Source organism: Microcaecilia unicolor, chromosome 3, assembly GCF_901765095.1.
Source record: "Microcaecilia unicolor chromosome 3, aMicUni1.1, whole genome shotgun sequence".
Taxonomy (NCBI): Eukaryota; Metazoa; Chordata; class Amphibia; order Gymnophiona; family Siphonopidae; genus Microcaecilia; species Microcaecilia unicolor.
Genome location: NC_044033.1, coordinates 256044227 through 256072192, shown reverse-complemented (window position 1 = coordinate 256072192; position 27966 = coordinate 256044227). Strand labels below are relative to the sequence as shown.

At 50.2% G+C, this 27966-nt stretch overlaps 1 protein-coding gene across 7 annotated transcripts in view; it reads left to right on the top strand.

The window, feature by feature from the left end:
- The window catches only part of CPT1C (carnitine palmitoyltransferase 1C), a 68911-nt gene that overhangs the window by 23330 nt on the left and 17615 nt on the right, over positions 1-27966 (top strand). For 4 of the 7 annotated variants that reach the window (XM_030197976.1, XM_030197972.1, XM_030197977.1 and 1 more), the window contains exons 2-13: positions 6967-7144; positions 13593-13732; positions 13875-14046; positions 14206-14307; positions 14463-14600; positions 14767-14844; positions 15652-15759; positions 22262-22349; positions 24164-24359; positions 24553-24741; positions 25233-25338; positions 25449-25565. In XM_030197976.1, the coding sequence (XP_030053836.1) occupies positions 7004-7144; positions 13593-13732; positions 13875-14046; positions 14206-14307; positions 14463-14600; positions 14767-14844; positions 15652-15759; positions 22262-22349; positions 24164-24359; positions 24553-24741; positions 25233-25338; positions 25449-25565 (1575 nt within the window). In that variant the 5' untranslated portion in view covers positions 6967-7003. Of the gene's footprint in view, positions 1-1930; positions 2561-6960; positions 7145-13592; positions 13733-13874; positions 14047-14205; positions 14308-14462; positions 14601-14766; positions 14845-15651; positions 15760-22261; positions 22350-22905; positions 22991-24163; positions 24360-24552; positions 24742-25232; positions 25339-25448; positions 25566-27966 lie in introns of those variants that run through there. The other 3 variants (XM_030197978.1, XM_030197979.1, XM_030197974.1) reach the window with 3 other exon arrangements.

Here is a 27966-nt window from a genome sequence, read left to right as displayed (position 1 = left end):
GTTTTTTTTTTTTTTTTCCAATAGCTAGACGTCTAGCCATGAGTGAACAAGAATGTCCTCTTTTCTGAGGGGTAGCATAACTATGGTGAACATTTAGAGACTGGTCCTGAGAGAAATATGCAGAAAAGTTTCTGTCAAAAAATGTGCTGCACGAAGGGCCACTATGACGGATCAAAGGTTTTTGTGATAAAGACTTGAGACTTTGAGAGCGCGCTTGACAACATTTGAGATTCCAAATAGGATGAAGGAAAATTCCTTCTTAGCAACTAGAAAGTAAAATTGCATTCGGAAGAATCTAGTGAGGAAATGGTCTAAGGTCCAAGAGCCTTTGGAGGGAGTCCCCTACTTCACTTGCCTTGCCGTGAGAGTAATAGGTAGACTGCCGAAAGACATCCGAGAGAAAGTTGGCGAAGTGAAAAGCATAACCATCTTAAATAAACCGCAAGAACCCCTGGACAGAGTAAATAAGAAGATGAGTAGGGTCGTGGACCAGTGCCCAGATACAAGCAGAAAAAAATGATGTATACAAAAAAGTGGCATGTAACTATGATTTTATGACTTTTGGCGATTTACAACATTGAAGGCATTTTTCTGACCATATACGAGTTGTTTCAACAACCGGGAATATTTCCTGATTGTTCTTTTCACATCCTTGCTTACTAGTCCATAAGCTGACCTATAGGAGTTTTTTGACCCCTGATGCAGGCATTTGTATGCCGCAACACGGCCCGTGTCGGGTCTTCATTGTAATAAAGGATTACATTTTTCCCAATCCTGAAGGCCCAGTGTTTGCTGTTTTTGTTTGTCTGGTTGTTTTTGTATGCTGTTTCCCTCTTTTTGTGACTGTGAAGGCCCAGTGGTTGCTTTTTTTGTTTATGACATAAAGCAAACCAGGTGAGACTGGCATGTAACCATGGATTCCCAAAACGTCTTCAAGGTAATATTAGTTAGAATATCTGGAAAACAAGTCAGGAGAAAAAAAATGCCTGTCTCCTGAGGGTACACGAAGCACACTGCCTCCGTTTCCCTGTGCATACTAGAAGAAAAGAACAGCAGAGAAGCGCTACTTTGGAGAAGCTGCAGCTGTGGGAACAAAATGGCGGCCTTCCGCGCTAAAGATTAAAAGAATGAGGGAAAATAACGGAGGACACCGACACAGACGCGACGGACCGGGCAAATGAAGAAGCATGAAAACGCCGACTCCGCCCGACAAAGAGGCCCCGAAGAAACACGTAACTCCGTAGAAAAGTTGACAGAGAACACTCCGGTGCTGACAAAAACATGCTCGAGCCTCCCCTGCATGGCGGAGCTTTCTGCGGCTGAGGAACGACACTTTGCGCCTTTTTTTTTTAATAAGCCGCCGCCTGCTGCCCAAAACGCGAGGAAAAACAGAGAGAGGAATTCTGAGTAAGAAAATAGCTCGGAAAGCCCCAGACACTATTATCTTCTTAAGTTGTCTTTTTTTTTTTTTTTTTTAAACAGCTGAGCTAGAAAAAAGAAAGGTGCTGAAGAGAAATAGAATAGCACAGAGCTGCCTGCTCGTAAGCAGTCTGGGTTGTTGTTTTTTTTTTTAAACCGCAGAGCTTGCTCGTTAAAAATCTGGGGAAAGAAAAATATGTGTTCTTGTAACTTCCTAGAGTGGCTGCCTCTCCCAAAGGCAATACAACTTTCTACCGAAAGAGTAGCCCTTCCCAACTAAGTAAAGGAGATGGGGAGGAAGTGGGGGAGGGACTCGGGACACCCGAGTATAACACCCCAGAGGCTGGAAAAGAAAGAAAAGAAATCCCTATCTGCCAATCCTCTAACAGAGATTCCCCAGGCACAGAAGAAGAAGTAGCAGCATTATTGTTCTTATTAGTAGTCTCTAAAAGAGAAAGAGATAGAGAGAGACTAATGGGCTTACCTCCTGCCTGCTGGAGACTGAGAAAATACTGAGGCTAGGGTCACATGGCCAGGGCTCTCATTGGCTCTCAAGTCTTAGAATTCTCTCAGTCTCCACCTTCTGGTTGGCGTGCACAACCCCATCAGTCCAATCCTGGTCCGGAGGGACGCTAAGGAAACTACTTTAGAACAAAGGGATCTACAGTTTAGGAGGCTGATCAAAATAGGTTGGTCATGGGAAGAACTAACCATTTTCAAAGGAACTGGAGACTCGTATCTTAAATATGATGGTGGTCATGAGTGAGGACAAACCTCAGGATGGATATTAAGATGGACTGACGGTTTGGCCAGTGTCTCGCGATAATCAAGTTCTAATCGAAGAATCAGTAAAAAGTTGATCCGGGTCTCTGCGTTTTCTATTTTTAGATGGTCTGTTGTGCTCAGTTTTCATCTTTGCAGTTCTTGGTTTATCATGTTTCACTGCAGGGAAGGGGAAGTTGAAATGTTATAACTGTTTCCTTCTGCTTTGTTATGAGAAATACTTACTGGCCGAGGAGCATTCCGTCCTATAAGGACTGCAGTGCAGTTCAGCGCTGTCTATCACCACCTGCTGGTAGATGGACACAACCCACAAGTCTCTGGAGTCATCTGCTGTGAATAAAGGAAAGAAAATTCTCAGGTAAGACACAATTTTTCGATTTTTACTTACATAAACGAGGCAGCTTGAGTTCCATCGACTTTTCTGCAGGAAAGCATCTCGCATTTGGAACCTGGTACTCCAGCTCCACTCCTTCCTCCAAGCCACATACTTCCTGGGCACACAAAATCTCCTAAGAGCCTCATTACACAGTGGATATTCTGCAGCCTTACCCCGTCTGCAGATTTCTTTGCCACAGAAAACACCAAGTGCTGAATATTTTGCTCCAATAGCCCTTTGTCCCATACTCTAGTAGAGGATGCCTTCAGCATATTGTGGAACCAAGGCCTATTGTAAACCTTTCCACCCATTCCTCTTCTCTTGAATCATTTAGAGTATCAGACAAGACTTGGCAGAGGTCCTGATAGACCTTATTTGTATGGCTTGCTTCCCTAGACTTCAGAACTCACCTAGCACTTCTTACACCCCTTACCCTCACATCATGGAAACTGAAAAGAACAGCATAGACGGCAGTACCCTCTCCACCCCAATTCAGTACATGAAAAGCGTGAGCTACAGAGGGCTGTTCCAGATTGGCAGTCATCACCAGAGGGGTGTGAGCATTATTCTGCTTTTTACTGAGAACCCCTGTTCCAGTGTGTATTTCACATTCCCAGGAACTGTTTTCATCCTGAAAGCAGACAGACTGCTGCCTCTTTACTTCATGTTGAAGGAGACTGGTAGTGGCTGCAGTGAGGGTGCTGAATGTGCTTTCTGGTTTCCTAGCTGTACTGTTGCAGTCTGCGTATTCCATTCCTGCAGCTGCTCTTGGACCTTGACATAGGTCTCTTTCATTGTCCGTAGATACTTCTTCAGTATGATGAAGGTCCTTTGTCTTTCTGATAAACCACGAGAAAGATGGACACACATGTATTCTGCCATGTCCTGCACACCAGGTTCTCCTGTTCTGCCTGTGATAGCTGGGATGCGGAGATGCCAGAGTTTCTCGGAGACATTCCTGCTCTAGCACCATTTTGTCCAGAGCTGATAAATGTGGATTCTGGTGTAAACTGCAGGAATCAAGGGTCAGCTGAGGAGAGTCCCAGAGTGATATGAGTAGCATGCTTAGGCAGGCATAAGACGGGGTTTGGGGGGGGGGGGGGGAATGCACATTAAAGTAGCGAATCAGGCTCCTTAGCCTGGCTTTTGGGGCTCAGAGTTCAGCTTTTGTTAAAACCCAGCCACAACTGACTATGGGATAGAGCTGCAGACTCGTGTGGGCAGGACTCATCTCACCAGCACGTGTTCATCTCTCTTGTGGTTAGGCAGGATTCCTCTTATGGTAGAGGCAGAAGTGTAGAAAAGCACCATTCTGGTTTGCGTAAGCATGCTTCCAAGATTCAATGTATTGGAATTACTAGGGAATGCCTTTTTGCTTCAGCCCTCGTCATTACCCTTAACCACCCTTTATTGCCTTTGCCCTCTTTTGCCATGCTTCCCTTGGGGCCCTTCTCTTTTTGATTGCTCTTTGAGCTTGTCTGCATATTTCCTCTGTATCGAGCTTAAGAGCTTTACAGTTCTTTTCCATTGAGAAATGATGGCCAGAAGCCTGTAGCTAGCATTTGCATTTAGCCATCTTAATTGCCACGTGTCCTGAATGTTTTGTCCCATCGATCTTTTAATATATCGGTATTTTAGAGAGTTAAACACATTGGGCAGCTGAAAATAGCACTACCACTTTAGTTCTTGAAGATCTTCCTGCCCTCTTGTGGGTCTCCTGCCCTCCCCACAGCATTAAACTTAGGACGACAGGCAGAAGTGTTCCCAAGCACTTTGTATCTGATCGGTTGATACTGAATCATAATACAAGGTGAAATTAGGCCTTACCTGCTAATTTTCTTTCCTCTAGACCCTCCAGACCGGTCAAGATGCTTGGGTTATGCACTCCTACCAGCAGAGGGAGACTGAGAACACTAAAACTGTAACAATGTATAAGCCACCTGCCAACCCCCAAGCAGCCAGTAAATCAGTAACAAAGCAGAAAAGAACAATCAAACACATAAAACGAATACATAGAACCCTGTACTCAGAACTCAAAACAGACACGAATGTGCTTCTGTCGACCGAACGCCAAAGCGCTGTGGTCCGCCCCTGACAACACAGAGGCTACCACCACTGAACTTCAGAAAACGAGAAGTCCAGAACTAAAGACCTATCAGCCATAGCAACCCTGAGGCACAAAACCAAAACCAGCCTGCAGACCACACTAGACTACAACATTCCGGGTGGGTTCTTGACTGGTCTGGAGAGTCTAGAGGAAAGAAAATTAGCAGGTAAGGCCTAATTTCACCTTCCTCAGCGATCCTCCAGACCGGTCAAGACGCTTGGGAAGTACCAAAGCAGTAAATAGTCTAAGGGAGGGAACCCCGAAAACCAGAAGTCAGAACTGCCGCACCAGAACTCGCAGCGACAAGGCGTTCAGATCAAAACTACGCCTAATAAAGGATTCCAGCTTCCTGTCTTGAGGATCCCTGAGAGCAGCCCCCCCATCAACAGGAATAGCAGTGGCTTTAGTGACCGCCGTCACCACCGCGTCTACTGTAGGAGACTTTAAGGAGTCCCTATCATCTTACAGAAGAGGATAAAGCCTCGCCATAGCTCTAGCCACCCTACAAGCAGAATCTGGGGAAGACCACTCCTGCATGACCATATTTCTGAAGTCTTTATTCATGGGAAAAGAACGGGAAGACCGGCGAATACCCTTAACCAACGGGTCTACCTGCTTTACCTCCGCCACCATGGTCTCAGGAGAATCAAATTTAAGTGTAGCAACCACCTGATCAGTCAATTCAGCCAGCTCATCTCTTTGAAAGATCCTCACTACCGAGGGATCTTCACCTGGCAAGGACCCCTCCTCAGGACAGGTGTGTCCAAAAGAACGTCATCTCCAAGCTCACCGTACTCCTCTTCTGAGTGCTGTAAGGACAAAAACTCAGGGTCTTCTGACCACTCCAGACGAGGGCGCTTGGCAACTAAGGGACCTACCCCCTTCTGGTCTACCTGCTGGGATCCTGACTTCCACGCCTGGAACATCGACCAAATAAACTCAGGTGGGAATTCCATGCCCCCTGAGCACTCAGGAGACTAGCCTACTTTCTGTCCCTGAAAATCCTGCAACGTCTGAGGCGAAACCACAGGGCCGGAGGAATCCAAGATGGTGGTGGTTCCTGCCAAATTCGGAACCGCCGCTACAGCACCCGGGAGCAAGGACGTATCAACAGAGCACGAGCTGACCCTGGAAACCTCTGCGGACAATACCGGAGGCAAAGAAAGAGGCGGTTTCGGCTCCCCACAGAGCCTGCATTGTGTCCCCGGCGCGTCCACACCTCGGCGCTCACAGAACCGGCAACAGGATGGTTTCCCCGCCTACATCCCTCAGGGAAGAAAGGAGGTAAGCAACCTAACAGGCAGCAGCGCCCAGACTCACTCTCTCTCACAAACGCACTGCAGCTCTCCTGGTTAGCCCCAAAACAAACAAGCGAGCTTTTTTTTTTTTTTTTTCTTTTTTTTCAACTGGCTTCTTACCTCCCAGCCCGGTTGCTAAAAGCTAACAAGGACTATGGCTCTCAAGGTTCCTGCAGTCACACAGGAGCCGAGGCACAGGGCTCAGGAGAGCCCAGCAGGTGGAGGGACCCGATCACCGGGTGTGACACCCCAGGGGAAAAACGGAGCCCCACCGGGACCCACTTCCCCGAAGCACACAGATTCTAAGTACAGGGTGCTAACCAACAAAAGGCCTAAAACAAATCCCAGGCGTACCAGACCAGACTGACTGCTCAGACTGCACATCTACCCTCTGCTGGAGACTGAGATTTACTGGCTGCTTGGGGGTTGGCAGGTGGAGGAGTGGCCTAGTGGTTAGGGTGGTGGACTTTGGTCCTGGGGAACTGAGGAACTGAGTTCGATTCCCACTTTAGGCACAGGCAGCTCCTTGTGACTCTGGGCAAGTCACTTATCCCTCCATTGCCCCATGTAAGCCGCATTGAGCCTGCCATGAGTGGGAAAGCGCGGGGTACAAATGTAACAAAAATTAAAAAAAATAAATTGTTAGTTTTAGTGTTCTCATTCTCCCTCTGCTGGTAGGAGTGCATAACCCAAGCGTCTTGACCAGTCTGAAGGGTCGCTGAGGAAGGAATATTGTGTAACTGCACGATACAGATATTTAATAACACATGTACATTAGTTCTCATTGGTGGGCAGGAAAGAAAACACATTAATTTGTTTGTCACTGCCAGTGGAGCAGTTGCAAAGGCTCTGAATGATCTTTCCTCAACTTCAGTCCAAGAGGAAATGTGGAAATTAATTTATGAAAATCTCTAAATCTGCTAATCTCAGCATGGCACATCCACCCACTTCAAAGTCCTATCTTCTGTTCATTTCTTTTTCAGGTGTACTGTAACATCTCAAGTTTAAGCCTGTGCCAAGATGGCAGAAGCCCACCAGGCTGTGGCATTTCAGTTCACTGTCACCCCCGAAGGCATTGACCTCCAGCTCAGCCATGAGGCCCTCAAACAAGTCTATTTATCTGGGCTGCGCTCCTGGAAGAAGAAGTTTGCCAGGTTTAAGGTGAGTTTCTTCTGTACAGGGCTTTTGTCTTGCTGTGCCTTGAACTGGGAGGGCCATTTCTGCTTTCCCACCGCTTCCCACGCTGCTATCCAGCACTCTTCGTTGTGCCCTGAACTGGGAAGGCCGCTTCTGCTTTCCCAGTGCTTCACACACTGCTATCCAGCACTCTTCGCCATTCTGTTCTATTCATTAGTTTTATATACCACTTCTACCCTTAAAAAAAAAAAAAAGTCCTGAAGTGGTTTACAAAAGAAATAAACTGCAGGATACAGTATCTAAAGAACCAGAAAGAATAGAATTCGGAAACATTCGCTGTGCCCTGAACTGGGAGGGCCATTTCTGCTTTCCCACTGCTTCCCTCTCTGCTATCCAGCACACTTCGCTGTGCCCTGTTCTCCAGTGCTGTGCTGTAAACTGGTTGGGCCATTTCTGCTTTCCCACACTGCTATCCAGCACTGTTGGCTGAGTCCTATTCTCCAGGACATCCTTGTGCTCTCATGCTCTTTATTTTATACCACAGACCATTGCGGAGCTGATGAGGAGGAGGATGATAATGTAAATTCATCAGCTCCTGGAGAAATGTCTGTTCCATATCATCAAGCTGATCAATCCATAGACTGGTGGGTTGTGTCCATCTACCAGCAGGTGGAGATAGAGAGCAAACTTTTGCCTCCCTATATGTGGTCATGTGCTGCCGGAAACTCCTCAGTATGTTCTCTATCTCAGCAGGTGGTGGTCACACACAGCAGCAGCTCTGGCTAGGCCTCCAAGCCTAATCCTTAGGTTTTGTTGAGGCCTGGGGTTGAGGGCTCTTTTGAGCAAGTGCAAACCTGGTGGTGCCAGGTCCCTCCTTTTCTCCCCCCTCCCGCTGGCTCCGTTTAAAAAAAAAAAAAAAAAAAAAATTTTAAACGTCCTTAAAGGCGTTTATTTCGACGTTTATTTAAACGTTCATTGCAGCTACTCACTGGGACACCAGTTCGTTACAGCTCGGAGCGGCAAGCAGGTAATTTTACCTTTTTATAGCGGGCAGGGGGTTCCCCGATTCTTCTCCTCGTGGCATATGGCGTTGGAGGGCGAGGGCGCAAAGGGCGCTCCCCGGATCGCTTGAGCGCTTCTAGAGGGGATGCGGGGGTCTTGCAGCCTGATTCGCCCTTGTTGGGTGACAGTTTCGTGACCGATGAATGTCCCGGTCCTTCCTCCGGCGTGGCGGTTTTTCCCGCCATAAATGCCCATCCCCCGCTCCTCGCCTCCGCCATCTTGGCCGGCCACGCGGCTCGGACGGCTTCTTCGTGGGCCGCCCTTGAGGTTGGAGACATTAGTGCCATGAACGCCCTTAATTTGGGCGACGGCACAAAAGCGGCTACAGTTAAGTGCCGTTCTTCCCGCGCGGCTCCTTCGCGGAGTGTCGCGCCGGACGCCATTTTGGATGCGCAGCATGTCTCTCCCCCGCTCTTGCGAGCGTCGGTTGAGGGTGCGTCTAGGGCTGTTGCCCAGGCTGCGGAAGTGCACAGTATGGGGGGTTTCTCCCCCGAGTTTGTTTTGCTGCTGCATCAGGCTTTCCTCATGCAAAACGCTGCCCCTGCTCCCTCTTCTGATAAAGAGGTTGAGGTTCCCAGAGGTAAACGTCCTCGGGTTGATTTCCAGGCCTTGGAGGACTTTGTCTCCTCCGATGTAGATGAGGGCAGCGTTTCTGAGGTCTCCCAACGGTCCTTTGCGGATTCCTTGGAGGAGACGGATCCCCGCTCGGATGGAGCGGATGACCCCTCTGCAGCGCGGCTTTTTAGCCCAGAGGATTTGCCCAACCTGTTAGTGCAGGCCATGGGCATTTTGATGATTTCCTCTCCGGAGGACGTCTCTCCCTCAGCCCCTGTTGGCTCTGCCATTATGCTGGGGACGAAGCGCCCGCCTAGAACCTTCCACGTGCATGAACCATGCACCCCTTAATTTCGGCTCAATGGGATGTCCCGGAAGCGAGCCTTAAAGTGGCTAGGGCTATGTCCCGCCTCTATCCTTTATCTGAAAGTGAACGTGAGGCCTATCTGTGGCCTACTGTGGATTCTTTAATCACTGCGGTGACTAAGAAAACGGCTTTGCCGGTGGAAGGTGGCACGGCCCTAATGGACGCCCAAGACAGAAGATTGGAGGCGGCCTTAAGGTCGTCCTTTGAGGCAACTGCTTTAAGTTTGCAGGCCTCGGTTTGCGGTTCCTATGTGGCCAGGGCGTGCCTGACTATGGTGCAGCGGGCTTCCCCTCGGATCATTCCTTGAGGGTTGATTGGCCGGCCCTGGGATCGGGCCTAGCCTATTTGGCAGACTTGCTGTATGATGTCTTGAGAGCCTCAGCTAAAGGCATGGCTCAGACAGTCTCTGCGCGGCGGTGGCTTTGGGCTGAAACATTGGTCTGCTGACCACGCCCCTAAATCCCGCCTGGCTAGATTGCCTTTTAAAGGCAAGCTGCTCGTTGGGGTCGAGCTGGACAAAATCGTGACCGATCTCGGCACGTCTAAGGGCAAGAAGTTACCAGAGGTCAGGGCTCGGGCTAGTACCCGTCCCGGTCCCTCCAGAGGACGGTTGCAGGAAGCCCGTCGGTACCGCCCGGCCAGGCTGGGCTCCTCTGCCCCCTCTTCCTTCAAGAGGAATTTCTCCCCCAAGCAGCATTCCTTTCGCAGAGACCGCCGTCCCGGAGGTGCTCCCTCCGGTCCTCCCCCAGGGTCTCGTACCCAGTGACGGGGCCTTGGTCCACGCCCCAGTGCAGATTGGAGGATGGCTGTCCTCGTTTCTGGGTGAGCGGACCACAGTAACTTCACACGCTTGGGTGCTGGAAGTCATCAGAGACGGCTACAAGCTAGAGTTCTGCCGACCCTTAAGAGACGGGTTTGTACTCTCTCCCTGCAAGTCTCCGGTCGAAGCTGTGGCAGTGCAGCAGACCTTGGACAACCTGATCCGCCTGGGTGCGGTCGTTCCGGTGCCAAAAAATCAGATTGGCAAGGGACGTTACTCCATTTACTTTGTGGTACCAAAGAAAGGAGGTTCTGTCCGGCCTATCCTCGACCTCAAAGGGGTCAATCGGGCCTTGAAAGTGCGGCACTTTCGCATGGAGACTCTCCGCTCTGTTATAGCGGCAGTGAAGGCAGGAGAGTTCTTGGCTTCCTTGGACTTCAAGGAAGCGTACCTGCATATTCCCATCTGGCCTCCTCTCCAACGCTTTCTGCGTTTTACAGTCCTGAGACGACACTTCCAGTTCAGAGCCCTCCCTTTCGGGTTGGCTACTGCTCCGCGGACCCTTTCCAAAGTAATGGGGGTCATAGCGGCCTTCCTGCTAAAGGAAGGAGTGCAAGTCCATCCTTATCTGGACGACTGGTTGATCCGAGCCCCCTCTTATGCAGAGTGCGGCAAAGCTATGGACCGGGTAGTTGCTCTTTTGAGCTCCCTGGGATGGATCATCAACTGGAAGAAGAGCCAGCTGCGCCCGACTCAGTCCCTGGAGTATCTAGGGAGTTCGATTCGACACCCAAGTGGGCAGAGTGTTCCTGCCAGACAATCAGTTGGTCAAGCTTCAGGCTCAGGTGGACTAGTTCCTAGTAGCCTCTCCTATTCGGGCTTGGGACTACGTGCAGCTGTTGGGCTCTATGACGGCCACGATGGAAGTAGTGCCCTGGGCCAGGGCTCATATGAGACCACTACAGCTATCTCTGCTGCTGCGCTGGACTCCGATGTTGGAGGATTATGCTGTGCGCCTTCCCTTGGACCCAGCAGTGCGCAAGGCGCTGAGCTGGTGGACGCAGACAGACAAGTTGTCTGCAGGAATGCCTCTGGTGACCCCGGAGTGGATTGTCGTCACGACAGACGCCTCTTTGATGGGCTGGGGAGCCCACTGCTTGGGAAGGACAGCGCAGGGGCTCTGGTCTCCTGCAGAGGCAAGTGGTCTATCAACCTCCTGGAACTCAGAGCCATTCGGTTGGTGTTATTGGAGTTCATCCCGGTACTGGTGTTGAAGCCTGTACGGGTCCTGTCGGACAATGCCACGGCTGTGGCCTATATCAACCGCCAGGGAGGTACCAAGAGCGCCCCTCTAGCCAAGGAGGCTATGAGTCTTTGCCAGTGGGCGAAAGCGAACCTGGAGCAGCTTTCAGCGGCCCACATTGCCGGAGTCATGAATGTCAAGGCGGACTTTCTCAGTCGCCATACCTTGGAGCCCGGAGAGTGGCAACTATCTGCTCAGGCGTTCTTGGACATCACGAAGCGCTGGGGCCAGCCGAGCCTAGATCTGATGGCGTCATCGGCCAATTGCCAAGTGCCGCGCTTTTTCAGCAGAGGACGGGACCCTCGATCCCTGGGAGTAGATGCTCTTCTCCAACGGTGGCCGACACAAGAGCTCCTCTATGTGTTCCCGCCCTGGCCCATGTTGGGCAGGGTGCTAGACCGGGTGGCAAAGCATCCCGGCAGGGTAATCCTGGTGGGTCCGGATTGGCCCAGACGTCCCTGGTATGCGGACTTGATCAGGCTCTCAGTCGACGATCCTCTGCGGCTGTCAGTGGAGCAGGGCCTGTTACATCAGGGTCCCGTGGTGATGGAGGATCCCTCTCCCTTTGGTCTTGCGGCCTGGCTATTGAGCGGCAGCGTCTGAGGAAGAAGGGCTTCTCAGACAAGGTTATCGCCACTATGTTGAGAGCGAGGAAGCGCTCTACTTCTACGGCTCACTTTCTCCCTTCACTGCTCCAATTCTTCAGTGTTGGCGTTCCTGCAAGAAGGTCTGGAGAAAGGCCTGTCGCTCAGTTCCCTTTAAGTCCAGATAGCGGCTCTGGCTTGCTTCAGGGGCCGCCTGAAGGGTGCTTCCCTGGTTTCGCAGCCAGATGTGGTGCGCTTTCTCAAGGGAGTTAATCACCTGCGCCCTCCTCTGCACTCAGTGGTGCCTGCGTGGATTCTCAACCTGGTGCTAAGAGCATTGCAGAAGCCGCCTTTTGAACCCTTGGCAAGGGCATCTCTGAAAGACCTGACGTTGAAAGCAGTCTTTTTGGTGGCTATCACTTCAGCCAGAAGAGTTTCCGAGCTCCAGGCGCTCTCTTGTCGAGAGCCTTTTCTGCAGTTCACTGAGGCAGGAGTGACTATTCGCACAGTTCCTTCCTTCCTGCCCAAGATTGTTTCTCGCTTCCATGTGAATCAGCAGCTCTGTCTCCCTTCCTTTCGTAGGGAGGACTACCCAGAGGAGTACTCTGCTCTTAAATATCTGGATGTGAGATGAGTCATCATCAGATACTTGGAAGTGACCAATGATTTCCGGAAATCGGATCATCTGTTTGTCCTGTTTGCAGGTCCTCGTAAGGGTCTGCAGGCTGCTAAGCCTACAGTGGCAAGATGGGTCAAGGACGCCATGGCAGCGGCTTATGTGGCCGCGGGGAAGGTGCCGCCTATCCAACGGAAGGCTCACTCCACAAGAGCTCAGGCGGCCTCGATGGCAGAGGCCGGATCCGTCTCCTTGGAAGAGATATGCAAGGCGGCAACTTGGGCTTCAGCTCATGCATTCTCCAAGCATTACCGTTTGACGGTGGCTGCACGGGCGGAGGCCCGGTTTGGAGCTTCAGTGTTGAGGTCAGGGATTTCAATGTCCCGCCCTGGGTGAGTACTGCTTCGGTACATCCCACCAGTCTATGGATTGATCAGCTTGATGATATGGAAGGTAAAATTATGTATAATCATACCTGATAATTTTCTTTCCATTAATCATAGCTGATCAATCCATAGCCCCTCCCAGATATCTGTACTGTTTTTATTCTGGTTGCATTTCAGGTTCAAGTTTAGTCTTCAGTTACTTCAGAAAGACTTCGTGTTCAAGTTTTTTCACTTGGATTCTTCAAGAGTTGAGACGAGTTTGTGTTACAGTGAGCTGCTGCATTCCTCTCCCCCCCGTTTTACGGGGCTGGATTGAGACATAAATTCTGCCGGCACTCCCTCCCGCTTCGTGCGGCTGTAGGGCAGCTTTGTACCCCTCCCGCTTCGGCGGTGTTAGGGTCAGTCAGCTCCTCCCGCGGTTGCGGTTGCAGGATAAGCCAGATCCCCCCGCATCGGCGGGTGTGGTGTCCCTCCCCCGCTCCGCGGGGATGAGCTGGACGGATTCCCCTCCCCCACTTGTGTGGGGATGAGCTGGGTTAATTCCCCTCCCCCGTTTCGGCGGTGGTGAGCTGGGCAGAGTGTCCCTTCGTGGGTGTAATTCTCTTATGTGCTGAGTCCTGCGGATGGAGCTTTGATATCGACATACTGAGGAGTTTCCGGCAGCACATGACCACATATAGGGAGGCAAAAGTTTGCTCTCTATCTCCACCTGCTGGTAGATGGACACAACCCACCAGTCTATGGATTGATCAGCTATGATTAATGGAAAGAAAATTATCAGGTATGATTATACATAATTTTTCCCTTCCTTTACTGTGCTGTGCTTATCTTGTACACAGAACAGCGTCATCACGGGAGTGTATCCTGCCAGTCCCTCCAGCTGGCTGTTTGTTGTCATCACCATCATAGCAGCAATGTATACGCGGGTGGACCCCTCCTTGGGTATGATTGGGAAGATTAAAGAGCATCTGCCGGTCAGGTACCTCCACTTGCCTGTGCCTAAATGTCCTCCTTTGTGTACCACTCATTCTCTCATCTCTCCGCTGTAGCGCATAACCGTCTCACCACGCTTCTCTGTCCCTCCTCGGTGTAAAACTCATTCTCGCTCCTTTCCTCCGCAGCGCATACCTGTCTCATCAGGGCCAGAACATTATTAGCGCTCTGCTCTTCTCCACAGTCCTCTGGCTGGCTCTCATTATGACCATGAGGTACATTCTGAAGCAGCTGCTTTCCTACCACGGCTGGATGTATGAGCAGCATGGAAAGATGTCTGCTACCACCAAGTTCTGGCTGGTACATGCTTTCTCCTTACTGGGCTGGTGATAGTGCTCTCATTTAGCTCTTTGATTGTCTCGGGGGGGGGGGGGGGGGGGGGGGGGAGGGGGTAGGTGGGCTGGTTTTCTTCATAGGATTGGATTCCTGATTTGTTAATGTTTGTATTTGTACCGCCAGACTTTGGTGAAGATTTTCTCTGGTCGAAAGCCCATGCTGTACAGTTACCAAGCTTCCCTTCCTCGCCTTCCAGTTCCACACATCAAAGACACGATGACCAGGGTGAGGTTTTTTGCAGTCCCATGCATAGTTCAATGTTGCACAGTGGCATCTCACATGAGCGTGTAACCATTTTGGGCACTGATGGTGTGTCTGTTGGTAGGAAAGCACTGTGCTCTAGCTAGATGACATCTGAGATGCATCCCCTTGTTTTCTAGTACTTGGAATCTGTCAGACCCCTGATGAATGACCAAGAATTCAAAAGGATGACTGGCTTGGCAAAGGACTTTGAAGTGAACCTGGCCCCACGGCTCCAGTGGTATCTAAAACTTAAGTCCCTTTGGGCATCTAACTACGTAAGGAAACATTGGCTATGGTTTCTTATCTCCCGTTACCTGGTAACCCTCTTGTTGCGATCTCTCTCTTTCTGTGCATCCTGCACTGTGTGCTCTGTTTGTTTTGTGGTGTCTTTGCTACTGTCAATAATGGAGCCTGTCCCCCTCCCCGGTCTGTCTTTCCCAGGTGAGCGACTGGTGGGAGGAGTATATCTACCTGCGAGGGCGGAGCCCCCTCATGGTAAACAGCAACTATTACGCCATGGTGAGTGCTGCTGCATACATATCAATATTGTATGTGCAAGATATTGATACCTTTAACAGAGACAGCATATAACATCCCTGCTGCTAGAAGACAGCAGTGCACTGCCCTTCTCCTCAAGGCCCATACGCTGGCCTGCAAACTAAGCCATCACTCATATGTTTATACCTAATGAATGTTGTTTGAGGGTTTCTTGAAAACCAGAGCTGTGGCCTCTGCTTGGCTGTGTGGCTGAACTTGCTTGTCCAAGGAGAAAAGTGACATTTTCTTTACTACTCTGTGATGACTTTCTGTCTACCATAATATTTTCCATAAAGTTAATCTCCTCCTGGGCTGGATCTTACTACTTACCAGTTCCCATTAGGAAGTGACTTCATGCTCGCATGCTTTGTTTTTGTTTTAAATATTGATAGGCGAGTGTGACTCACGCTTAGTTTTAAGTTTCTTTCTGTAACACACTAGCAGGAGGATCAGCCTAATGGTTAGTGCAGCAGCCTGAGAACCAGGGGAAGCAGGTTCAATTCCTGCTGCAGCTCCTTGTGACTCTGGGCAAGTCACTTAACCCTCCATTGCCCCAGGTTCAAATTTAAGTACCTGTATATACTATGTAAACTGCTTAGATTGTAACCACAGAAAGGTGATATACCAAATTCCATACCATCCCCTTTCCTTCTTTTTTTTTTTTGACGTTAAAGACCAAAGAGGGATGTGGAATTTCGTGCCTAGGAGGAATATTCTCTTCCTGAGCTGAATCTGGATTCAGTTTATGCCTTTTCTTTCTCTGCACTAAGCACCTCTTTCACTTACTAGGATTTTCTATATGTCACTCCGACTCCCATCCAGGCTGCACGGGCTGGTAACACCGTGCACGCCATCCTGTTGTACCGTCGCAGGCTGAGCCGTGAGGAGCTGAAGCCGGTAAGTGTCGCTGGCTCTAACTTGTAAGTGGCTGGCAAGGGGCAGACTTGATTAACCAAACCTTGGGTTTTCGTTCTCTAGAGAGCCTGGAGACATCCTAACAGGCACAGGTTTACGGACTTAAGGGGTGCAGCTCTGAATGTTCTGATGTTTGCAAAATATATTTCAGGTTTCCATATCATCATGCTGATCAATCCATAGACTGGTGGGTTGTGTCCATCTACCAGCAGGTGGAGATAGAGAGCAATCCTTTTGCCTCCCTATATGTGGTCATGTGCTGTCGGAAACTCCTCAGTATGTTCTCTATCTCAGCAGGTGGTGGTCACACACAGCAGCAGCTCTGGCTAGGTCTCCAAGCCTAATTCTTAGGTTTTGTTGTTGAGTACCTGGGGTTGAGGGCTCTTCTTGAGCAAGTGCAAACCTGGTGGTGCCAGGTCCCTCCTTTTCTCCCCCCTCCTGCTGGCTCCATTAAAAAAAAAAATAATAAATTTTGAACGTCCTTTAAGGGCGTTTATTTCAACGTTTATATCTGCGTTTATTGCAGCTGCTCACTGGGACACCAGTTTGTTACAGCTCGGAGCAAGAAGCAGGTAATTTTTACCTTTTGTAGCGGGCAGGGGGTTCCCCGATCGGTCTCCACGTGGCTTATGGCGTCGGAGGGCGAGGGCGCGAAGAATTGCTCCCCGGACCGCGTGGGTTCGTCTAGCGGGGATGCGGGGGTTTCAAAGCCTGAATCGCCTTTTTTGGGCTTCAGTTTGGAGTCGGTCAGTGTCCCGGTTCTTCCTCCGGTGCGGCGGTTTTTCCCGCCATAAGCGCCCATCCCCCGCTGCTCGCCCCCTCCATTTTGGCTGGCCACTCTGCTCGGACGGCTTCTTCTTGGGCCGCCCTCGAGATGGGAGACGTTAATGCTATGGTCGCCCTTGATTCGGGCGACGGCAAGAAAGCGGCAAAAGTTAAGCGCTGTTCTTCCCGCACGGCTCCTCGGAGTTTCACGCCGGACGCCATTTTGGATGCACAGCATGTTTCTCTCCCACTCTTGCGAGCGCCGGTTGAGGGTGCGTCTAGGGCTGTGGCCCAGGCTGCAGAAGTGCACAGTTTGGGGGGTTTCTCCCCTGAGTTCATTTTGCTGCTGCATCAGGCTTTTCTTATGCAAAACGCTGCCCCTGCTCCCCTGTCTGATAAAGGGGTTGAGGCCTCCGGAAGCAAACGCTCTCGGGTGGATTTCCAGGCCCTAGAACACTTGGTCTCCTCTGATGTAGATGAGGGCAGCGTATCTGAGTTCTCCCAACGGTCCTTTGGGGATTCCTTGGAGGAGACGGATTCCCGCTCGGATGGAGCGGATGATCCCTCTGCAGCGCGGATTTTTCGCTCAGAGGATTTGCCCAACCTGTTAGTGCAGGCCATGAGCATTTTGAAGATTTCCTCTCCGGAGGACGTCTGTCCCTCAGCCTCTGCTGGCTCTGCCATTATGCTGGGGACGAAGCACCCGCCTAGAACCTTCCATGTGCATGAAGCCATGCACACCTTGATTTCGGCTCAATGGGATTTCCCAGAAGCGAGCCTTAAAGTGGCTAGGGCTATGTCCCGCCTCTATCCTCTCCCTGAAGGTGAACAGGAGGCCTTTGTTTGGCCTACCGTGGATTCTTTAATCACTGCGGTGACTAAGAAAACGGCGTTGCTGGTGGAAGGTGGCACGGCCCTAAAGGACGCACAAGACAGAAGATTGGAGACGGCCTTAAAGTTGTCCTTTGAGGCGGCTGCTTTAAGTTTGCAGGTTTCAGTTTGCGGCTCCTATGTGGCCAGGGCGTGCCTGACGATTGTGCAGCGGGCTTCCCCCTCGGATCCTTCCTTGAGGGCTGATTGGCCGGCCCTGGAATCGGGCTTGGCCTACTTGGCAGACTTGCTGTATGATGTCTTGAGAGCCTCGGCTAAAGGTATGGCTCAGACAGTCTCTGCACGGCGCTGGCTTTGGCTGAAGCATTGGTCTGCTGACCACGCCTCTAAGTCTCGCCTGGTTAAGTTGCCTTTTAAAGGCAAGTTGCTCTTTGGGGTCGAGCTGGACAAGATTGTGACCGATCTCGGCACGTCTAAGGGCAAGAGGTTACCGGAGGTCAGGGCTTGGGCCAGTGGTGCCCGCCCCGGTTCCTCCAAAGGACGGTTTCAGGAAGCCCGTCGGTATCGCCCGGGCAAGTCGGGCTCCTCTGCCCCCTCTTCCTTCAAAAGGAACTTCTCCCCCAAGCAGCATTCCTTTCGCAGAGACCGCCGTCCCGGAGGTGCATCCTCCGGGCCTCTCCCAGGGTCTCGTACCCAATGACGGGGCCCTGGTCCATGGCTCAGAGCAGATTGGAGGACGTCTGTCCTTGTTTCTGGGCGAGTGGACCAGGGTAACTTCAGACGCTTGGGTGCTGGAAGTCATCAGAGATGGCTACAAGCTAGAGTTCTGCCGACCCTTAAGAGACGGGTTTGTGCACTCTCCCTGCAAGTCTCCAGTCAAAGCTGTGTCAGTGCAGCAGACTTTGGACAATCTGATCCGCCTGGGTGCGGTCGTTCCGGTGCCAGAAGATCAGCTTGGCAAGGGACGTTACTCCATTTACTTTGTGGTACCAAAGAAAGGAGGTTCTGTGCGGCCTATCCTCGACCTCAAAGGGGTCAATCAGGCCTTGAAAGTTCGGCACTTCCGAATGGAGACTCTCCGCTCTGTTATAGCGGCAGGGGAGTTCTTGGCATCCTTGGACATCAAGGAAACTTACTTGCATATTCCCATCTGGCCTCCTCATCAACGCGTTCTGCGTTTTGCAGTCCTGGGCCGACACTTCCAGTTCAGAGCCCTCCCGTTCGGGTTGGCTACTGCTCCGCGGACCTTCTCCAAAGTAATGGTGGTCATCGCGGCCTTCCTACGCAAGGAAGGAGTACAAGTCCATCCTTATCTGGACGACTGGTTGATCCGAGCCCCCTCTTATGCAGAGTGCGGCAGAGCTTCAGACCGGGTGATTGCTCTTTTGAGCTCCCTGGGGGGATCATCAACTGGGAGAAAAGCCAGCTGCGCCTGACTCAGTCCCTGGAGTATCTGGGAGTTCGTTTCGATACCCAAGTGGGCAGAGTGTTCCTGCCAGACAATCGGATTGTCAAGCTTCAGGCTCAGGTGGACCAGTTCCTAGTAGCCTCTCCTCTTCGGGCTTGGGACTATGTGCAGCTGTTGGGCTCTATGACGGCCACGATGGAAGTAGTGCCCTGGGCCAGGGCCCATATGAGACCTCTACAGCACTCCCTGCTGCAGCGATGGACTCCAGTGTCGGAGGATTATGCTGTGCGCCTTCCCTTGGATCCAGCGGTGCGCAAGGCGCTGAGCTGGTGGCTGAGGCCAGACAAGCTGCCCGCAGGAATGCCTCTTTGGACCCCGGAGTGGGTTGTCGTCACGACGGACGCCTCTTTGACGGGCTGGGGAGCCCACTGCTTGGGAAGGACAGCGCAGGGGCTCTGGTCTCCTGCAGAGGCAAAGTGGTCTATCAACCTCCTGGAACTCAGAGCCATTCGGTTGGCGCTTTTGGAGTCTCTCCCGGTACTGGCGTTGAAGCCAGTACAGGTCCTGTCGGACAATGCCACGGCTGTGGCCTATGAGGCATATTTTCAAAGCACTTTGGGAGGCTAAGTTCCATAGGTTTCTATGGAACTTTGGGAGGCTAAGTGCTTTGAAAATGAGCCTCATAGTCAATCGCCAGGGAGGTACCAAGAGCGCCCCTCTAGCCAAGGAGGCCATGAATCTATGCCAGTGGGCGGAAGCGAACCTGGAACAGCTGTCGGCGGCCCACATTGCGGGAGTCATGAATCTCAAGGCGGACTTTCTCAGTCGCCATACCTTGGATCCCGGAGAGTGGCAGCTATCTGCTCAGGCGTTCTTGAACATCACGAAGCGCTGGGGCCAGCCGAGCCTAGATCTGATGGCGTCATCGGCCAATTGCCAAGTGCCGCGCTTTTTCAGCAGAGGACGGGACCCTCGATCTCTGGGAGTAGATGCTCTTCTCCAACAGTGGCTGACACAGGAGCTTCTCTATGTGTTCCCGCCCTGGCCCATGTTGGGCAGGGTGCTAGACCGGGTGGCAAAGCATCCGGGCCGGATAATCCTGGTGGGTCCGGACTGGCCCAGACGTCCCTGGTATGCGGACTTGATCGGGCTCTCAGTGGACGGCCCTCTGCGGCTGCCAGCGGAGCCGGGCCTGTTGCATCAGGGTCCTGTGGTGATGGAGGATCCCTCCCCCTTTGGTCTTACGGCCTGGCTATTGAGCGGCAGCGTCTGAGGAAGAAGGGCTTCTCAGACAAGGCCATCGCCACTATGCTGAGAGCGTACCTTTGCATCGTGGTGTGAGGCAGGCTCTCTTTCTCCCTTCACTGCTCCAATTTCTTCAGTGTTGGCGTTCCTGCAAGAAGGTCTGGAGAAAGGCCTGTTGCTCAGTTCCCTTAAAGTCCAGGTAGCGGCTCTGGCTTGCTTCAGGGGTCGCCTGAAGGGTGCTTCCCTGGCCTCGCAGCCAGATGTGGTGCGCTTTCTCAAGGGAGTTAATCACCTGCGCCGTCCTCTGCACTCAGTGGTACCTGCGTGGAATCTCAATCTGGTGCTAAGAGCCTTGCAGAAGCTGCCTTTTGAACCCTTGTCGAGGGCATCTCTGAAAGACCTGACGTTGAAAGCAGTCTTTTTGGTGGTTATCACTTCAGCCAGAAGAGTTTCTGAGCTCCAGGCGCTATCATGTCGAGAGCCCTTTCTGCAGTTCACTGAGGCAGGAGTGTCTATTCGCACAGTGCCTTCCTTCCTGCCCAAGATTGTTTCTCGCTTCCATGTGAATCAGCAGCTCTGTCTACCGTCCTTTCGTAGGGAGGACTACCCAGAGGAGTACTCTGCTCTCAAATATCTAGATGTGAGACGAGTCATCATCAGATACTTGGAAGTGACCAATGATTTCCGGAAGTCGGATCATCTGTTTGTGCTGTTCGCAGGTCCTCGTAAGGGTCTGCAGGCTGCCAAGCCTACAGTGGCACGATGGGTCAAGGAAGCCATTGCAACGGCTTATGTGGCCGCGGGGAAGGTGCCGCCTATCCGACTGAAGGCTCACTCCACTAGAGCACAGGCGGCCTCGATGGCAGAGGCCGGGTCCGTCTCCTTGGAAGAGATTTGTAAGGCGGCAACTTGGGCATCGCCTCATACCTTCTCCAGTCATTACTGCTTGATTGTGGCTGCTCGGGCGGAGGCCCGGTTTGGAGCTTCAGTGTTGCGGTCAGGGATTTCTATGTCCCACCCTGGGTGAGTACTGCTTCGGTACATCACACCAGTCTATGGATTGATCAGCATGATGATATGGAAGGTAAAATTATGTATCATACCTGATAATTTTCTTTCCATTAATCATAGCTGATCAATCCATAGCCTCCCAGATATCTGTGCTGTTATATTGTGGTTGCATTTCAGGTTCAAGTTTAGTCTTCAGTTCCTGTTCAGGAGGACTTCGTGTTCGTTTTTTCAATTGGATTCTTCAGGAGACGATTTTGTGTTACAGTGAGCTGCTGCATTTCTCTCCCCTCCGTTTTACTGGGCTGGATTGAGACCTAAATTCTGCCGGCGCTCCCTCCCGCTTTGTGCGGCTGTAGGGCAGCTTTGTACCCCTCTCGCTTCGGCGGTGTTAAGGTCAGTCAGCTCCTCCCGCGGTTGCAGGATAAGCCAGATCTCCCCGCATCGGCGGGTGTGGTGTCCCTCCCCCGCTCCTAGGGGATGAGCTGGACGGATTCCCCTCCCCCGTTTCGGCGGTGGTGAGCTGGGCAGAGTGTCCCTTTGTGGGTGTAATTCTCTAAGTGCTGAGTGCTGCGGATGGAGCTTTGATATCGACATACTGAGGAGTTTCCGGCAGCACATGACCACATAGGATTGCTCTCTATCTCCACCTGCTGGTAGATGGACACAACCCACCAGTCTATGGATTGATCAGCTATGATTAATGGAAAGATAATTATCAGGTATGATACATAATTTTACCATACTGTGGCAATAGTGTGCCATACAGATTAAGGTTGATACCTGGACAGAAATGTGAATTAAATCAGTTTTCAGTCTGAAGCAGTTAGTCTTCAGAATATATAGTTCTGTTATCACCAGTCATGTAAGATCCTGCAAGAACCTGCGTGAGACACAGTGGAGTAGTCATCTGTGCATTGAGATCATTCATCTGATGATATGGGCACATGTCCCCAAAAGCTCGAGTTAGCCCCTATGGTGCCACCAGCCTGTTTGTCATTTCTGCAGGACCTCAGGCACAGTGGAAAAGCCCTGCAGAAGAAAGGGTAGCGTCTTGATTTTTGTGTCTGGTTGGGGGGTCAAGAAGAGATGCAGAGGGCTGGGGGACTGATCTTGCATTCTGTTATTATCTCCCTTCTATGGAACCTATCTGACCCTGTGGCACCCCTGGCTGGTGCTCGCCCGCATGCCTCATCCCCTCCGTCCTTTCCTTCTTTGTGAGCACAGAGCAGGGTCCCCGGATCCATTATCCCGCTCTGTTCATCCCAGTGGGAGCGAACCTTTAACACCACACGTATACCTGGAGAAGAGACAGGTGAGTTCCTGGGTGAGCCAGAAATGAACTGTAATGGTGAGCGGGCTTAACAGAATCCACCTTTCCTTCTTCCTTCTCATCCTCTTTAAAGGTTTGCTCACTTGCTGTGAGGCGTTTTCCTGGTAGACTGACTTTGTTCAGCTAGTACTGGATGCTAATCACAGGCCACCTTCAGCGGAAAGTTTGTGATTGGATACTTTCAGGTAGCCAATTATTGCTTCTCATCCCCATTCACGTACTCCAGAATATCAAAGCATTTATGGAGGGATTTTTCCCTAGATAAAGGTGGAAGAAACTGTATAGCTTGTGTGCAAACCTAAAGGAAAAGGCCGGGGAGATGGACTCATAAGAATGGTGAAGGGTCTTGTGTGTGTTGTGTATAAAAGCGGAGTAGCTACGGATGTGATCTGATCTCTCCAAGGCTTTTGATCATGATCTCTCTTCCTCCCTTTCCTCCTGTCTTTTTATTTTTTTCTCTGTCGCTTTTCATTCCCTCTGGCTTTTTCTTCTTCTCTTTTTGTGCCCTCCGCTTCCCTCTGCCCCTTTCTTCTCACAGCTGATGATCCAGGGCACCTTACCCATGTGCTCCGCTCAGTACGAGCGCATGTTTAACACAATTCGCATCCCAGGCTTGGACACAGGTAGGACATTTCCCCATCCAGATACAGGAGGGCGATGCAGAAGCCATTTAGCAGTGGCTCAGGCTTTAGCCTTTCTAAAATACAGGCATGAGAGGAGAACCTGCGCTTGGCCTCATGAAACAGAAGAAGGAGGGAGCCTGAGTTGCAATTTGCATAACTGGCACTCATACCGTGATCTTAGAGACGGGGAAATATTCAGTGCTTATACATGAGGGAAGGGGGGGACCTGAGACAGTGTAGGATAGGACACCTGCAGTATCCTTAAACCTCCCCCCCCCCCCCCAAAAAAAAAAAAATAAAAAAGAGATAAAGGGAATTCTTCAAGGAATATATATGGGATTAGGATGGGACCTCTGTAACATCTTTCGGGGAGGGGGGCTGAGAGAGAAAATTTCTAGGGAATACACACAGGGAGGCTGGGACAGTGCAAGGACAAAACCCCTGCCAACATCCTTATGGAGAGAGGGGCTGAGAGATACAGAAAGGAACATTTCCAGGGAATACACACAGCGGGGCAGGATGACTTGTCACAACCTTACTTGGGGTCAGGGGAGTAGTAGCAGAGGCCTGTGCACGGGGGGGGGGGGGGGGGTGGGGGGGGTAGGTGACGTGGCTTTCTTTTAATCTCAGCCTTCTGTGTTTGTATTAAGTGTCTTTGGGTGCTGATGGTTGGGGGTGAAGTTTGGCTTGCTGGCTTGCCCGCTCATTCAGTTGCTCACTTTGTAATTCTGACATGATGTGTTTTCACTAATGTGCATGTGTCTGTGAATCTTTCTTGTTTGTGGAGTGTCTTGTGCTTTGGGTGGGAATCTGGATGCTGGGGGTTGCTTCTAGTGCATTTGTTTCTAATGGGAGAGGAAGAAAGCGTCTACCTGTAGTGCACCAGAAAATAATTGTTTCCTATTCTCTTAGGAGCAAGGATATGCCATTAACTGTCACCCTTGCTGTATCTGCAAGACATCATTGCTTGCATTTATTATCAAAGTTTTAGGCCTTCAAACCAAGAGGGATACTAGGTTGAGCTGAGGTTCTGCCTGTTGAGAGCTTATGTTTGCAGTAATCTAGTTCTTGGGTTGTTTGAATTCCGCTTTAGTAAACAGTCAGTATGGCATGAGCTCCAGTGCTCTTAGAACGACAGACACATGTTCTTGTGCTCCTCTTTCTCTTGTACAGATTCCATTCAGCACTACCAGGACAGCAAGCACATCGTGGTGTACCACAAAGGGCGCTTTTTCCGCGTCTGGGTTTACCATGGTGGGCGACTGCTGAAGCCCAAGGAGCTCGAGTTGCAGTTCCAGCGCATTTTGGATGATGAGTCCCCTGCGCTTCCAGGTGAAATGAAGCTGGCAGCCCTGACTGCAGGGAACAGGTGAGAGCAGAGAGAGGGGAACCCCCCAGAACAGAATTAACAGCTTATAATTGGAAGATCTCTTTATGGGCTGTCCTAAGGACCTGTCTTTTTAATAGTACACTTTGCACTGCACGCAGGCTGTCCACATTTTGGAAGGGGGCGTAGGACCTGCAGATGAGTAGAGTATTCCCTGAAGATAATTGTCTTACAGGACTTTCTGGGCTAAAGCACGAAAAGCTTATTTCCGGAACGGGAAGAATGGACAGTGCCTGGAGCTGGTGGAGAAAGCTGCTTTCTTTGTCACCCTTGATGACAGCGAGCAGGGGCTACGCTATGAGGATCCGGTGAATTCTCTGGATGCTTATGCCAAGTCCTTGCTGCATGGGAAGTGTTATGACAGGTTAGTAAGAGGTCAGTGTGGAGTTAAGCTCTTTCTACTCTGTCCCGGACCTGATGCTACTGCAGTTCTTTCAGGATATACTCAATGAATGCGCATGAGAGGAATTTGCATTGCCTGGATCTTTAGATCACACCAGCGTATTTCATGTATTTTTAATTTTGGATATCCTGGAAAGCTAATTGCAGTTGAGCCTGAAAAAAAATCTGTCTCCAGCAATAACCAATACCCAGCAGATCCCTGTGTCTGTGTAGCAGTAAGTATTAATGTGCTTGTCTTTCAGATATGTGGGCCTTGTTTGAGATCTGGTCATGGTTCCGTTTAGGGGTTATGCACTGAGGTGAGCCAAGTAGTGGTGATTTGCATAAGCCATATGTGACTCTCTGGGATTCAGGCTCTGCTCACAGATAGTATATGGATAGAGGCCATGTCCACATTTTCCCACGTGTATAGTCTTACAGTCTTCAAACTCTTTCACCTGGTTTTTTTTATAGGTGGTTCGATAAATCATTTACATTCATTATATTCAAGAACGGGAAAATTGGTCTGAATGCAGAGCACTCGTGGGCTGACGCACCTATCGTTGGACACCTGTGGGAGGTCAGTAGGGAAGAGAGAGTCAACCCAGAGCTGCGCTTTATCATGGCTAGTTGGCTGCAGCTCTCAGCAAACTGCCTGCTTATTCTGTTTGTTTTTCTTCCACTATTTAGTCTGTGCTTGCAACGGACTGTTTCCAGTTGGGTTATAATGTAGATGGGCACTGCAAAGGCGAGGCAGACCCCATGCTGCCAGCACCACAGAGGATGCAGTGGGAGATAACTGCAGAGGTGAGCATGTGTAGTCTTTGCAGAGCAAATGGAGAGAAGGTTTCATTCACCCATTTATGTAATTGATATTTCAGGACCATACAAGTAGGTTTGGATTGAAGACTAAAAAGAAAAAAAAATGGCACCTATGCACCATAGCTTAGGCTATCCCAGCCCCTCAAGGAACTACAAACTTACCTTCCCTACCCTGTCCCTCACTCACTGGTTTGCCTCGCTGCCTGCCTGGCGCCTTGATTGAGAACAAAATGAAGCCGTGTGTGGGGTCATCATAGCTCTTATGTGCTCCACTGCCATTTTCCCTCTTCTTTGAAACAGGAAGTTACATCATGGGAGGGCGGAGGAGGAGGGAAACTGGCAGCAGGTGGCACACATGGAGCTATGATGACCCCGCGCACAGCTTCATTTTGTTCTCATCCAAGGCACTGGGCAGGCAGCGGGGTGAACCAGTAAGTGAGGGACAGGGCAAGGAAACTAAGCTAAGCGTTCAGTTCTTTTTTCCATGCCTCCGTGGACCTGTCAGTGAGTGATCATGAGGGGTGGAAAGCGAGAGAGATGTGTCCAATGTATTGTTGGTAGCATTTTTATTTAATCTCACTTATATTTTCAAACATGTCAGCTTATGCAGCATACGGATGTACACAGTGGAAGTGTAATAATGGAATAACTTTTCATAGGTAGAGTATACGGACACCCTAGCACATGTTATATTCATGTAAGATTTTATTTCTCCTGGTAAAGGGCCACTAAAACAGACATCTTATACGATAATTAGGTGCTCAACATTGATGTTTATTTTATTTATTTATGACATGTATATCCCACATTAAACATGAATTAGGTTGAAACCTGGGAGCATTTAAAATCTTTTTTTTCTTGTGCCTAGATCAAAAGAGAAAGACGGTTTGTGGGAATTTGCTCCTTTTGCTTTGTGGAATGCAGTGGTATATTATAAAAATGAATGAGTAAGGGGGGGGGAGGAGACTGAGGAAGGACAGAGGGGCAAAGGGAGGGAATGAAGGAGATGGGAAAAGCCAGTTGGTAGATGAGACAAATCTGTGAAAAGCAGACTAAGGACTAGATAGTGAGAGAGAGAATGAGAGTAGAATAAATGGGTGGATATAAACATAGAGGAGAGAAAATTGTGAGGAATAAAACAAAATGAAAGATCAGTGCCTGACAGAAGGAAAGGTAGAAAACGAGAGAGAAGAAATGGAAAGGCCAACCTGGAAAAGAATTTGGGAGAAAACTGACTCACGGAAAGTGGAAAAGAAATGGGAGACCAGCTTAACCCATTAGTGCCCACTGTTCCCATATGGCTTCTTACGGGAACATTGGGCACTAATGGGTTAATTATAAAAAGAAACTTCCCAAATGACAAAGGTAGAAAAGAAAAAAAATATGTATTTTTATGTAATACTTTATAAGGACTAAAATATGCCTGCTTTGTTAAATGTACATTTTTTTTTCTATTTTTATTTTACAAAGTATAGAGGAAAATACTTTTTTTTTTTCTTTTACCAGCACTGCCCTACTTTAGAGTCTGGCTTTCTTGGGGGTCTCCATTTCAGGTTTTGTCTGCATGGTTTTTGTGGTCCCCTATTTTGTATCAGATGAGAGGCTTTCTATATTCTGAGGTGAAGGATTCTGCTAGCAGAGGGGTGGGCAACCTTGGTCCTCAAGAGCCTCAACCCAGTCAGGTTTTCAGGATTTCCCCAATGAATATTCTTGCATATTCATTGGGGAAATTCTGACAACTCGACTGGGTTGCCCACCCCTGTGCTAGCATGTAGTGTTTGTGCAAGAATCTGTAGCAGTCAGTTTCCCAGTAGCAGGTATATTGGTGCTCTAGGGCCCGATATAATATTTATCACTGTCTTTTCATAGGTGGGTTAGGGCAGTTATGGTGTGGTAAGTTTTTAGTATAGGTTTTGAGAATCTCCTTGCAGTATTTCGTGTTACTTCACAAAGTTTCTGGCCCTATTTGAAAGTAGGGTCTGGGGTTGGTGGCCCTTGTTACCTGAAGTAAAAATGCTTGGGACTAGTGGTTTCCACATCCTGTAGAGTCGCCATACAAACAAAAGCCCATCTGATCTTAAAACGTGTCTAGCAGTGGAAAGAGTGGTTGTGCTGTTCCTGAGGTGGTGGTCACAATTTGAATATTTTTACTTGTAGTTAAGAAGACAGGCTGCCTGCTCTGGCCAGTTCAGGGACCTCTGCTGCATCCCGCCTCCTGATGTAACTTCCTACTTTCCTCATAGGCGGGACCCAGCAGAAGCTGCCTGTGTAAAATCATTGCCACAGCCATCCCACTTGAGTGACAGTACCGGCACTGCCACCTAGCCGACACCAACCGGTGCCTACTTAACAAAAAAGTCTGCTCCCTCTGACATCAAAACCTGGC